At 50.7% G+C, this 13,384-nt stretch overlaps 4 protein-coding genes across 4 annotated transcripts; 3 read left to right on the top strand and 1 right to left on the bottom strand.

Moving 5' to 3' along the window:
• Nucleotides 1-1,108: 1,108 nt before the first annotated feature.
• EsH8_IV_001238 (uncharacterized protein) lies at nt 1,109-3,028 on the top strand (the record flags this gene model as incomplete). Its single annotated transcript, XM_083266128.1, has 2 exons — nt 1,109-2,159; nt 2,211-3,028. The coding sequence occupies 2 exons, from the start codon at nt 1,109-1,111 to the stop codon at nt 3,026-3,028; spliced, it is 1,869 nt and encodes a 622-aa protein (XP_083125023.1).
• Nucleotides 3,029-4,654: 1,626 nt separating this feature from the next.
• EsH8_IV_001237 (uncharacterized protein) lies at nt 4,655-7,660 on the bottom strand (the record flags this gene model as incomplete). The annotated part of the gene is made up of 2 exons (XM_083266127.1): nt 4,655-5,692; nt 6,788-7,660. The coding sequence occupies 2 exons, from the start codon at nt 7,658-7,660 to the stop codon at nt 4,655-4,657; spliced, it is 1,911 nt and encodes a 636-aa protein (XP_083125022.1).
• A 457-nt stretch (nt 7,661-8,117) lies between these two features.
• EsH8_IV_001236 (uncharacterized protein) lies at nt 8,118-9,320 on the top strand (the record flags this gene model as incomplete). The annotated part of the gene is made up of 1 exon (XM_083266126.1): nt 8,118-9,320. One exon carries the CDS (start codon nt 8,118-8,120, stop codon nt 9,318-9,320), a length of 1,203 nt encoding a protein of 400 aa, XP_083125021.1.
• Nucleotides 9,321-10,301: 981 nt separating this feature from the next.
• EsH8_IV_001235 (alpha/beta hydrolase) lies at nt 10,302-11,714 on the top strand (the record flags this gene model as incomplete). Its single annotated transcript, XM_083266125.1, has 1 exon — nt 10,302-11,714. The coding sequence occupies one exon, from the start codon at nt 10,302-10,304 to the stop codon at nt 11,712-11,714; it is 1,413 nt and encodes a 470-aa protein (XP_083125020.1).
• Nucleotides 11,715-13,384: the final 1,670 nt, after the last annotated feature.

Here is a 13,384-nt window from a genome sequence, read left to right as displayed (position 1 = left end):
TTGCGGGCTCTGGATGCTTTTATGTCAAACTATCTGGCTAGGGGCGCCAGACACTCTGGGATGGATGCCGAGCAGGGTTACATAGATTGCAGAGAGGGGGTAAGCTCAAAACCGCGGATTAAGCTTCCGTCGAATGCAAACATAGTAAGTACTGTCTACCCTTCACATACAGCCAATGGTTGTCATGATGAAGCGGCTTAAGGCTGACAGCGCTGGTGGAGCTGGCAAGAGGCGTTGGAACATTTGGAGCCTCGCGGTGGTTTACTACACTTCTCCAGGAATGCGGCAATATAGAAGATGGACCCACGCCGTTGAAATTTAAGAAAATGGGCATCTTATGGTGACCACTGACCTTACTGAACACTCATAACGAAGCAGCTTACTCTAACTCGTTGATGACCTGAGCACCCAAAGCACGCAGCGGGGGCAAGCGGAAGCCGGAGCAATGGCGTGGCGGGCAGTCCCATATTAGTTACTAGTCTGTGCCTGCGCCGGCAGCCGTTGCAATCCTACAGAGAAGGAGACCAACCTGGAAAGGCTAGTTGCTGTGCCGCTCAATCCTCTACGATGTCAATGTCCGCCGTGTTCCTCAGACCATCCCCGCTGGTCCCCGTCCGTCCCCATCCGTCCCCTGCCGTCGGGAGAGTGGGAATGCAACACAATGGACCCAGGAAGGTCACGTGCACAAGTGGTCCCGTTGAACACCCAAGCGAGCCAATGAGGATGGGCACCAACGGAAACGGCGACCTTACATAAACAACGCAACCCACCCCCACCCCACGTCGCCTCGTGTCGCGTTCCTTGACTTACGTTAGCAGTTCCGACTACAGCAGCGACCCTGCAGCACTAGAGAGGCCAAAGCTCCTCCCGCAACCTAACCCAAGCTGACCTTGGTCTGCATCTAGGTCTTCTTCACACCTCCCGCGCCTCACGTCCACATAAAGCCCCGAGTCAGTCCATCCGTCCGTCGCATCGCGTCGCAGCCTCCAAACCTGCCCAATTGACCGCGTAAAAACCCGTTTATCCCTCGCGGAATCGATTGGATTTTTTTGTCAGCGTCCCGATTGGAGATTTCGTGAACTCGACTGGCGCAAGCCTCCCAATTCCCATGACATCCGAGAGCGCAAACGTCTCGCCCACCAACTCTACAGACACAAACCCAGCCATCATGGCCCGGTTGAACGAATCGCCCGCGCCGCCGAACGGCACCCAGTCGGTCAAGAAGCAGCAGGTCACCCTGAAGAACAGCGCCCTCGGCGGCTTCCTGTCCTCCCCCGCCAAACCTTCCGGCTCGCAGTCGCCGCACCCCAACAAGCGCCTCAAGAACCTCGCCGCCACCGGAACACCTCTATCCGACGCTTCGCGATCCCACTCGCCGCCCTCCGAACGAACCTCCCCGCACATCTCCGTGAGCTCTCCGACGCGCAAGGCTTTCGGCGACGCCACCGGCGACGACCTGAACGCAGCAGATCGCAGCACCCCCGCCGACACCATTTCTCCCGCTGCTGCTGCGCAGCCTGCCGAGTCTGCCGAGTCTGCCGAGCCTGAGTCGCCTACGACGTCAGCTGCGGTAACGGGAGCCCCTGAGGCGGAAACGGGCGCATCTACCCCGGAATCCAGTGCGCCGCGGTCTGGAAGAATTACCTCCTCTATCCGCAACACGTTTCACAGTGCTGTCAATAATATTACTGGACAACGAACCGGCACCACTACGGTTACTTCGACATTCGAACAGACGATTGTGAGCCGCAAGCGCAGCAGAGAGCCCGAGGCTGAGGAGACGCCCGTCCCCACCGATAAGGAGGAGGCAGGCAAGGAGATTGAGAAGGGAACAGAGAAAGTAACCGAGAAGGAAACTGAGAAGGAAACCGAGAAGAAATCGGAGAAAGTAGCCGAAAAGGAAACCGAGAAAGAAGCCGAGAAAGAAGCTGAAAAGGAGACTGAAAAGGAGACCGAAAAGGAGGACGAAAAGGAGGCTGAGAAGGAAGCCGAAAAGGGGACGGAGAAGGATGTGGAAAAGGATGTCGATAGCGAAGTCGAGAGGGCCAACGGCACTCCTGAGGTCAACGACACCACCCTCCAGCTTGGTAACCAGTTTGAGGCGGAAGTCGCGGCAGAGGAGGTTCGCGCCAAAAGCCCCGTGAAGGAGGCGGTTCAAGGTATGGCTCTTCTTCCCTGGCCAGACGGAGATCAATAATAACATGGCACAGTCGCATCGCCGGCTGCTGAAGCTACCCCGGCTTCAGACGACGCCGAAATCAATGTTGCAACTGCCAGCGACAACGCAGACACCGTCCAGGCTGCCGGGCCCTCCGACACTGTCGTAGCCGCGGCCGACGAAGACGTGGTAATGGATGACCCTAAAAGTGGCATTTTCGTGCTCGACAAGATCACCGGACATCGTCGTGATCCCCTTGACAAGACACTCTTCCAGATGCAAATCAGCTGGAAGCATGATGAATCCACCTGGGAGCCGGAGCAAAACATCCAAGAGGATGCGGAAGAAGCACTTTTTGAATACTGGGATAGCGTCAAGGGCGGCCGCCTTGGCGCCATGGCAGACAAAGACCTTTGGCACGTGCTCAGAGTTGAGAAGCACAAGCAGAAGCCCAATGGCACTATTCACCTGCTTGTCTACTGGATCGGATCACCCGATCGTTCTTGGGAGCCCGAGAGCCAAGTGGAACAGTATGCCCGTCATCACGTTGAAAATTACTGGAAATCCAAGGGCGGACGCGACAAGCATATCAAGGCTATCGCTGTGCCCGTAAAGAGAGGCCGTGGCCGCCCTCGCAAGGATACTCTTTCGGAGGTCGAGGACGCTCCAAAGGGGACTGTTGAGAAGAAAGCCAGACCCGGCCGAAAGCAAAAACGTGACGAGTTCGAGGAGTCGCAAGCTGACAAGGCGGCCGATGAAGTGATTGCTTCGAATACGGCAGAGTTGGCCGCCACGGAGCAGACCGACACCGACGGGGAGCCTCCCAAGAAGCGTGGCCGTGGCCGTCCTCGCAAGAACCCCGTATCATAAGAGCACTGTGACAAAGTAGCCTTCAGGTTCACTCACATGAGCAACCATAGAGACAAGTTGCCTTTTCTGGAAAAATGTCCCATGGAGAATGGGGTAGAGGCGGCGGCAGGGAAGGGGGCAATGCGAGTATTTCTTTTTAAAACGATGCTCTGGAAAGCCAGGTTGTGTGGATACGATGTCGGATTCGGGTTGTGTATTATACGCTGTTCTCTCACATTTTGCTTGCGACTTTGGCGATTCCTTCCAGGCTCTCAATACTAGGATGATTTGGCTTTCAAATTTCTACACCGGTCGCGTATTTCTTAGGTGTTGCTGCCCTGGGATAGCGGCACCAGGGCAAAGATGCTGTCAACTTGCTTGCTGAGGTTGGGGCCATTCTCGGTTACCATGAATTATCAAAACGCTTGACGCCCAGATAGATCTCTGTAGTCAATTGGGCATGTCAACCGTCGTGGAGCCTAGTGATAATTGGCCACTATATAGTATCTGATGTTTCTGGTCTCCGTCGTCGGCGAATAAAGCCTAGCTAAGCATCGCAACGACTTGCCTATCGCGCCACATACCCTGGATGGCTCCTGTTATGGGCCTACATAAAGTCCCCATATTGACGGTATAGCCTCAAGGTACGAAAGAGACTGTGGCATAGGGCAATAGAATCGGGTGTAATCATGGGAAATTCGCTGGTGATTGCGGAGAGTACGTACTAGTTGACTTACGAGGAACCGCATCCGCGTACCATTTTTGAATCAGCCGGAGCATTTCTAGTGCAAATACCGTGTGCAATATCTCGAGTCGATCATGCCCCTGGGGTTGTTTTAGAACAAGGAAACTGAACATTACAAGCTAGATACAACTTGAGAGAATCGCAAGAGCACAATCCGACCTGAATAGCAAGCCAAGGCTATTGCCGACCCATTTACATCAAATGTCGACGTTCGATATTCCGAAGGCAGCCAAAGTATGACTTGTCTGTTCTTCTTAATCCATTGACCCCTTCTTTTAACTGTGTAACCTCGGAGATTCAATGGCCCAAGTGTTGGTGTCAACGATGCCAATGACGTCGCGGTTACAGGCATCTGTATATCCAGATCAATGGCACCAATTTTAGTCTCAAGGTGTGACCCTGTTTCCGAGAATTTTAGATATGAAAGCCCCTGGCCTATACCGAATACCACCTTGCAACAACCCGTAGAGGTATCCCAGAGCCTGACGGTTTCATCATGCGAAGTTGTTGCGAGCGTGGTCCCGTCTGGGGAGAAAGCCAGTGCTCTAGGATCGTAGTTATGTCCCTCTAGCACGTGTAGACGCAAACTCGTAGATACATCAAAGATCTCGGCATTTTTACCATTTGCTCGCGCAAAGAGAAGTTTACAGCCAGAAAAGGCCACTGCGTAGTTACTGTAGCCATTAACCGGGAACGATTGTAAGAGTCTCCCGGTCTTGGCATCCCAAAGTTTGACTTCGTCGCTCGACATGGATGCGAGCTGTTCGCCGGTGACTGAAAATGCTACTGATTTCGCATATGTATTGTGGAATTCATGTATTCCCATGCCTTTGTCGTCATTCAACTGATCGTCCGCTAAGCCATCGTCAGCCTGTCAGTAACTCTATCTACAATATGTTGAATCAGAAGCACACCGTCTTACCGTGTCCAAGATTTGATGATACTCGAGGTTGGCTTTCGTGAGGACCCATGAGATTTTCCCTGGCTGATTTGTCCTGGGACGAAGTAAGCGTCAGCTGGGCAACTGAGATTGTGGCCTTGGGGCTGATTGGCTGGGTGCCATGTTGTGCAGTAAGATCCCAAAGCTTTACAGTTCGGTCGGGTGACGCAGATGCGAACTGGGTGTCATCGCCTGAAAAGGCCATCGACGAAGCCGGGGAACCGTGGCTCTCTAGCTTATATATAATGACACCTGTCGTTGCATCCCATATCTTGATAGTCAGGGAATACCAATCGGTGGATGTGATCTGAGTGCCGTTGTGTGAGAATGTCACAAACTTGCAGCTCTTGTTTTTGGCTGCCCAAAGACACTGGCCTGTCGCTGTATTCCAGACCCTAATGATGCCATCAAAGGACCCAGTGACAATATGTGTGCCGTCGCCGGAGAAAGCCATCGATTGAACATAGCCAGTAGGCGATCTATTGTAGTCACGGGGAAAAATGATTTTTTTGATAAGCAAACCCGTAAATGTATCAAAGAGGATTATCTCTCTGCTGGTTGTGGCCATTGCAAGACGAGTACCGTTGGCTGAGAAAGCCATTGAGTATACTGTCCGACCGGCTGAAGATCCCTCAAAATATTGCGTGTACTGGTCTGTAGTTGTGTCCCAGAGCTCGAGGGTTCGACGATCAGACGCCAACGCGACTTTGGTGTCGTCTTGAGATAGTGTCACTGCCATAACCCACCCATCATACCCTTGGTATGTCTTTAGGCAGTGGCCCTTTGTCGTGTTCCATAACTTGACGAGGCCATCTTCCGATGCCGAGGCGAGTATGTCTTTGTTGCGAGAGAAGGCCACTGACTTGACGGGTTTCATATGACCCTTGAGCGTTCTTAGGCATTGGCCAGTCATCGTATCCCACACCTTGATAGTTTTGTCGACTGATGCTGATGCGAGTGTCGACCCGTCGGCTGAAAAGGCCAAGGATTTGATTACACCCTTATGACCTTCAAGCGTTTGTAAGCATGGACTCCATCGGTTGCCCACTATCGGTTTCGTCACTATCCACTTCACCAATTCGCGTTGAATAAACAGCCTCCTCACAGTGCTGTCCGTTGGACTGAATATGAGTGCCGAGGAGTAAACTTGAAGGGGGCTAATTTCGATTCCCACATAATGATACCTCATGAAACGCAGCGCATCATAGACTAAGTGATCCAGCGGAGAGGATCCCTCGGACACCTGACTACGGTTATTACTCTAATCAGCCTTCATTTGCGACTAGGTCAATACCTGAACGGCCCTCAGTAGTTTGAACATGCGTCCTAGCCCTTCGGGTATACTTCGCAGTAGGCTCAGGGCCTCTAACCAGTGGAGATAGTGCGATGCCAAGAAGTTGTAGACTTGACTGTGCCACTGCTCGCCAGTCGGCTCTCCACTGACAAGATGCTCGATCCAGTAGATACATGAGTATCGTGCTGGCGCTAGTGGGTTTGGAACAGGAACGCAGGAGTCATCGACAGATGCTCCAGGGTCTTCGAGATTGTATATGTTGCGTCTAAGGGTGTTTGACATGAGCCGTAAAGATTTCGACAGGAGCAAACTGTGCTCGTGTTTAATTCCCGAAGGCATGATTCTATCGAGAGCGTTCTGTAACAAAAAGTCTTTTGCTGACTGATGGACGAAGTAGACAATGCCGCCCCTTACAGTTAGAAGGGAGCCGCACTCTCTTACAATTTCCTCCAAGGAGTCTGTATCCTCGAGGAAGCATTCCAGCGACTCTACAAGAGATGCCAGTTCTATTAAGTCGACAGGACGATAGACAATTGACATAAATGCCAGGACTTTCTTGCACAGATCGGCGTCAATAGATCCCCAAACCTTGTCCAACATTTTTTTATAGAGCGCATCTAGTCCCGGTGGGAACTCTTTTAGTTTCATCCGTGTGTGTCTTCTTGAGATTTTATGATCTGCAAGTTGTTGAGAAACCAAAGCCACCCAGAGGAAAGTGTTGTCTGCTGTTGCTGTTAAGTAGGCGCTAACTTCCTCCCGTGTTGCATCGTCATACTTCTTTTGGTGTGTCAGCTGGTCTACTTTGTAGCGAATGTAGTTGGCTACAGCGCCTGAGATTGCCTGTTCGTTCAGCTCTAAGCAAATAGGAATTTTCTGCACAGCACCCTCCATGGCAGTTTCGATGCTTGACCAGTTGCGACTAGAAACAATGACCTTGGTCTGGGACGAAGACAACTGGACTATGAAGTCAAGGAGCTGGTCAAGGCCTGTTGTGCATTCGTCTAGTGCGTCGATAACCAGAACAACACTCTCAAGGGTATCGTCGTGGAGCAATCCAGTGAGCGTCATGCAAAGGAAATCCCAGCTATTGGCATCTTCAAATAGTTGCTTCCCTGCGTGTTTGTGTTTCTCACGTATTGCACCAATGAGATTAGGCCTCTGGCAAAGCAACAAGTAGAGTAGACCACGAAGAACAGCAGTCGCCGTGTTAAGACGCGCATCTGTAGCCTGGCAAAAGAAGTAGACGAGCTCGGATCCCTGCTTTTCCAGCTCATCAATGATGCCGCACAGGAGCATCGTCTTGCCTTTGCCAGGGTCACCCTTTATCCAAAGCAGCCGACCTTGCGCGTCGCCTCTCCAATGTATCAAGTTGTCATGGTCGAGTATCCAGCAGTATGAGTCCCGCAGTAGGCCACCTTTCGTGCGCTCGATGCGGACCTTATCGTCGCGCGGGTCGGTGACCCGTAAATCGGCTAGCAGGGTTGTGTCGCTTTCAGCCCCTTGGACTGCGACTGGCGTTAGTAGCGGACCTTGAATGGGTTTCGGCAGCTTACGGAAGGTGATGGACTGTGCATTGTATTGACTGCCAGAGCCAGAATTGTTGTTCTGGGTTCCTGAGCTGACATTATATTGACTACCGTTGCTTGAATTGCTGAACTGAATCCCGGTGGCCATTTTATGCTGGCTTTCGGGAAACTCCTGTCTATTGGTGGTCTAAAAAGAAAGTGTTGCGAACATACGCCATAGTCTTCTGTGATAAAGAAGTACGAAGTTGCTGGCATATTCAATCAGGTGGGGGGAGAATCCGCAGCCTTTGGAACGGGATTGTACCTATATATCGCATCCATCGTCAGCTGAAAACACTAAACTTGACGATTATTGGTGATCTAGTTTTGGAAATGTGGGCATGTGCTGACCTGCATATGCAGGCGAGGGGCACAGTAGTTCGCAATCAACATTATCAACCTATGCGATCAGCTTTCGGATATACTTTCCTCCATAGCCAAATGTACCGGTATGTAACGAATGTACGGTCGTTTTGAGTAGAGAGGGCTGCCACTCGAGTCGTGAGAGACATCATCCGCCCCATTCTGCCGTTTTCACTTCAAGTTCCTCTAACTAGCGACACCCAATGGCTAGCCACCCCCGACCGCAGAGCCGCGAGGATTTTGAGATCGCGGTGGTTTGCGCGTTACCCCTCGAGTACGATGCTGTTGCATTAGCATTTGACGAATTCTGGGACGAGGATGGCGACCAACTCGGGAAGGCAGCCAGAGACCCCAACACATACACGACCGGACGCATAGGAAGCCACAACGTCGTTTTAGCGCTGCTTTCCAGCATGGGAAAAGTGAGCGCAGCAGGTGCAGTTACTGCCCTTCGATCCAGCTATACGCAGGTTAAGCTCGCATTCATCACTGGTATCTGCGGCGGAGTGCCTGCCCCAAGCAATGGGGTTGAATTGGTTCTCGGGGACGTTATTATTAGCAAGGCCATTATCCAGTACGACCTCGGCCGGCAATATCCCGGTAAATTCGCGCGGAAGGATACGATTGACGACAACCTGGGCCGCCCGAACCAAGAAATTCGCTCTCTACTAGCTGTATGTCAGACGCAACGCGGCCGCGCTCAACTTATGCGCAAAGTCAGCGATGTTCTAGCGGATATCCAAAATAATGCTCTAGATTCGGGCTATGAAACAGACTATGCTCGTCCTGCGGTAACAGAAGACCTACTGTTTGAGCCGAATTATCTCCACCTCCACCAAAACACGGGCTCTGGCTGCGGATGCGGAAACTCTGGGGCCTGTGATGTTGCTACTAAAGCGTCTTGCGAGGAACTTCAATGCGATCACGAACATACAGTGAAGAGAAACCGCTTAGATGTTTCCAGGATGCAGAGCTCTAGGATCTTCATCGGAGATGTTGCATCAGGCGATACTGTCATGAAGTCAGGCGAGCATCGCGATCGGATTGCTAGAGAGCTTGGCGTCATGGCGTTTGAGATGGAGGGGGCTGGTGTTTGGGATCAGATTCCGTGCATTCTTATCAAAGGAGTCTGTGACTATGCGGACAGTCATAAGAACAAAAAATGGCAGCCTTACGCGGCAGCTACAGCGGCATCTGCTACAAAAGCACTCCTACATCGGTATACTCAGACCGACAGGCCGAAGCGCTCCCATTCTGATGACATTGATCCGACACACGCTCTCGGGCACAGGATTGTCAACAATGGGGCCGGACATCAGTACACCCATACAGGTGACGGCAACCAAAACATCAACACCGGAAGTGGCAAACAGTTCAACGCGGGTACAATTTACTTTCAACCATAAACACAAAATCAAAGGTCCTGATGGTTGTGGCTGTGTACCTCACATGCCACGAGGGCTTATAAGAGTGGCATAAGTTGGATGAGTATCGAGGCGGGACACTCTGTCGTTCAAGTGCGATCGCCTCACCCAGATGTTCAACTTGATGTTGCTGCTTTTAAGCTGGTCGAGGTGAGCCGGGTGAGCTAGGTGAGTGTCCTAACACAACTGCTAGCCTTAGTTTCCGATAATCGGAGCAATTTGAGCAGCGTCAACTCAAACACAATCCTCAGACTTTTTCTTTAGAAATCATGATAGTAGTAAAGATAGCCAAATAAGTGGAAAGGAGTGGCACAATAAAAAGTGCTGTCATATCTGCTCAGCAGCCTTATCTCTTCAAGTAGCTAGACGGAAGTTCTGGGCTTTGCTTGCCCTTGTTGGCATGGACCCAAGAATTTAGTGTCCCCTTTTGGGATAACCTAATTGATCTTATTTCTAGGGGTGCGGTTCTTTATGTATATTGCTGCTGCAGATGTTCATCGACGGGACCCGCGGCCTTCGGAGTGCGACAGAGGAGCCTTTTAGGAAGGTGGATGTTTGTTTTGTTGTATGCGTTCGCCAACGAGCTACGAGCACATTCCCTGTAAGTTTCCAAATCATACCTTACCACAGCATCTAAAATCTCTCCGTACCCACAATAAACCTGAAATTAAACTCAATTACCGCAGATCTTACTTACACCAGCAGACGTCAGAGCAATTGCTGGTATTTCATGGCTGAATTAGTAGAGCATTACCTGAGCAGTCGATTGACACTGCTCGGCTAGTAGAATACAATAGTTGCTATTCACATGGAGCCGATGATTGATAGTCTACGATAAACCTGCCTCCTCAAGGTGTCTTCCTATATAAACCAGCGTTGCAACATGCCATGGTCCGTCTTCTTGACTCTTAATCAACAGCAAGTACACCATTATAGTACCCAGCTCATTGATCATCGCTCAAGATGCACTCGTTTACTACCTTTGCGGCCATTTTACTTGGCGCCTCTAATCTACTCGGCATCGCCAATGCCCTCGACCCTATCTGCGACAGCGAGTGCCAGAAAGGATGCGACGAGGCCTGCCAGGCTGCCATCCAGACATCTTACGAGGCTGAAGCGGCCTTTTGGGTTACCGACGACATTGTGTCAGACCCCTTCTACTCGACTCCGGCCAACTTCACTGGCGCTAAGCCTGGAGATATTCTACGATGGGAGGATGTGCCTTCAACGCAGCTCGCATCTAACTGGACTATTCCCGCAAGCCTCTCACTCTCCAGAATGCTCTACATTACAGAGGATATCGATCGCCAACCTATCCCTGCTTCTGCTTGGGTCCTCTTACCCTTCACCGATCCTTTCGCGAAGCCCAACGGTACGAATGGGTTGCGTACTATCGTCTGGACACATGGAACTGCCGGCCGCAGCCGGTTGTGCTCGCCTACCAACCATAAGGCTCTTCAATACGACTGGAAGGCACCATTTATGCTCGCTGAGTCTGGGTATGCTGTCGTTGCTCCCGACTATGCGGGCCTAGGCTCTGAAATTCCTGGAGGATTCAAGTACGAGTCTGGCTCCCTTCACGCTGGTGATGCAGCCTACTCTCTTGTTGCCGCTAGGAAGGCTATTGGTAGCCTTTTGGGCCAGAAATGGGTTGTCTTTGGACACAGTGAGGGCGGGATGGCTGCATGGCGTACAAATGAGCGTCTTGCTCAGCCTAAGCAAGAAGCCCTGCTAGAAGCCGGCGAATTTGTTGGTTGTGTTGCTGCTGCACCAGCTTTGCAGTCACAGAAGCTGATCTTAAGATCCCTTGATCACCCCTTGGAGCCAACTAATGATCCCTTTGCAGTATATTTCATTGAGTCCCTATCTAACCTCTACCCAGACCAGATTAAGCTGGAGGACTACCTTAGTGAAACCACTCTACAGCGTCTAGGAGCTCTCAACAAGTCATGTATCCGGTCAAGTTTTCCTATTGTAGGCAACTTGACGCTAGGAGAGATATATAAGAATACTAGCTGGATGACACATCCAGTGATGGATGACTGGGCAATTCGATACAATGGTAGAGGACCACATGCACTGGCAGCTCCAATGTTGGTAATTTCAGGCGGGGCTGATAACGTCACGCCGAAAGACATGATCCTGGACGACTTCAACAAGACTTGTTCGTCATATCCCAAGAGCGCCATTTACGCTCGTATCTATCCCAATATGGGCCACGGACAAGTTTTGGAAGCGGCCCGAGCTGATATCGCAGCTTGGATTGGGGCAAGATTTGAAGGCGTTCCTGCAGAGAAGAATTGCGTCAAGGAACATGTCAAGACAGTTACAGATCGATATGCCGTTGATGATGTTTCCTGGAACGCTGTTATCTAGCCTGTTACGATAGCTTTATTCGAAAAGCCTTAGGTTCTCAGCGATACTCTGCCCATGTTCCCAGTCAATCGTCAACCTATATACAATATAATCTATAAAGAGCATATAAACCCTCACCACTATAAACCGTGGGTTCTCATTGCCTACTTACAGTGTCGTACGGTATCAGCCACTCCGAGCTACTTTGTAGCGAATTCTTTTGGTACAGGCCTACTTAATACACTCTCGCTTTGAGTCCCTATTGCAAGAGAAACAGTTTCTATTGAAATACGAGATAATTTAGAATTAAGATGCATAATGATAATCAATTTTTTGCGGACTCCCGCTTGCAGGACGTAAATCGTCGCTCAATTGGTTGGCTAGCTTAGGACCCGGGCGGAACAACTAGCTATGAAAAGGTTCCTTGTGCGGCGCATCAAGGGATTGTTGACCCCTGCCGGGGCGAATGTATCTAGACTTGCTTTACATCCATTATAAATCCCCTTTCTAACTAATATTTTTCATTTTTTTCATACAGAGCATCTTCTGTCGGGCATTAAAGATGACATTTCCTGGAGGAAGGCATATTTGATAAATATTTGCGCCTCCCAATACGACAGCTTCAGGGGGTACTGCAGGTACCTTAATGCATTAGCACGTCTGTTTGTGGATTAGTGGAAGCCAAGCCAATGGACAAATAGGCAGCCATGCAAACAGGACACAACATTCTATCTGGATCCAATTGATTCTCTCTGTAACTTTCAACTAAAACAGTAAAATCCCTCGCAATAGCTTCCCGTGACGGTAACCAGAGTCCGGGAAATTCACCTGTAGAAAGAGACACTCCAAACCTAACATGGCACCTACCAAGCTCGACGATATCCCTACTGAGGTCTTACAGCAGGTTTGTTCTGACTTATGGGAGGAAGACCGACGCAGCCTCTTGTCACTTTCTCTTGTCTCAAACTACCTCCGGACAGTCTCCGCCACCGTCATATTCCAACGTATCAAAATCACGACGAAGCCACCATCGATCAAAAGTCTACTCGACCCAATCCCCCCAACACCCGACACTCGGGTAAATTTGCTGCGCACTGTGGTAACCAACCCAAAAATTGCCACCCTGGTGCAATATGTTGACTGGGACGATGCTCGTTGCCCACCTGTGAGTGACGAGGATTTCGACTTTGTTAAGAAGACGGCATGCATACTCGGCGTTCAGGTACCTAGCCTGCTCCGGCTGGGGGACGACCACCCAAACAAGGAGGGAGACTACCGACGATTGGACTTCGTGCATGCGTTCTTCTTGGAACTCATCGTCGCACACTTGCCCAATCTCCGAGATTTCAAAACCGGGGTCGGTGGCCACCGAAAGTTCCTTGAGACACTCCTATCGGCCCATCGATCGGGTATGATTCGACGCCATCCCATGTTCCCAAAATTGGAGACCCTCTGGTTGGTTGGTGTGGGTTCTAATGGGAATCTGGTACAAACACTGGCGGGGATGGCGCCTAATCTTCAAAATCTCCGGCTATTCGGTGTCACGGCGCCTATACTGGGCCTGCATTTTGAGAACGTTCGATTCTTTCATTTGCGGGGTATGGAATTCACCGGCCGAGATCTCAGCAATATACTGCTAGGATTTCCAAGCCTGAGAAAGGTTAATCTTGATTGCGACTACGAAGGGGATG

Source organism: Colletotrichum jinshuiense, chromosome 4 (genome assembly GCF_051148585.1).
Source record: "Colletotrichum jinshuiense chromosome 4, complete sequence".
Classification (NCBI taxonomy): domain Eukaryota; kingdom Fungi; phylum Ascomycota; class Sordariomycetes; order Glomerellales; family Glomerellaceae; genus Colletotrichum; species Colletotrichum jinshuiense.
This window is presented reverse-complemented; position numbering and strand designations above follow the sequence as displayed.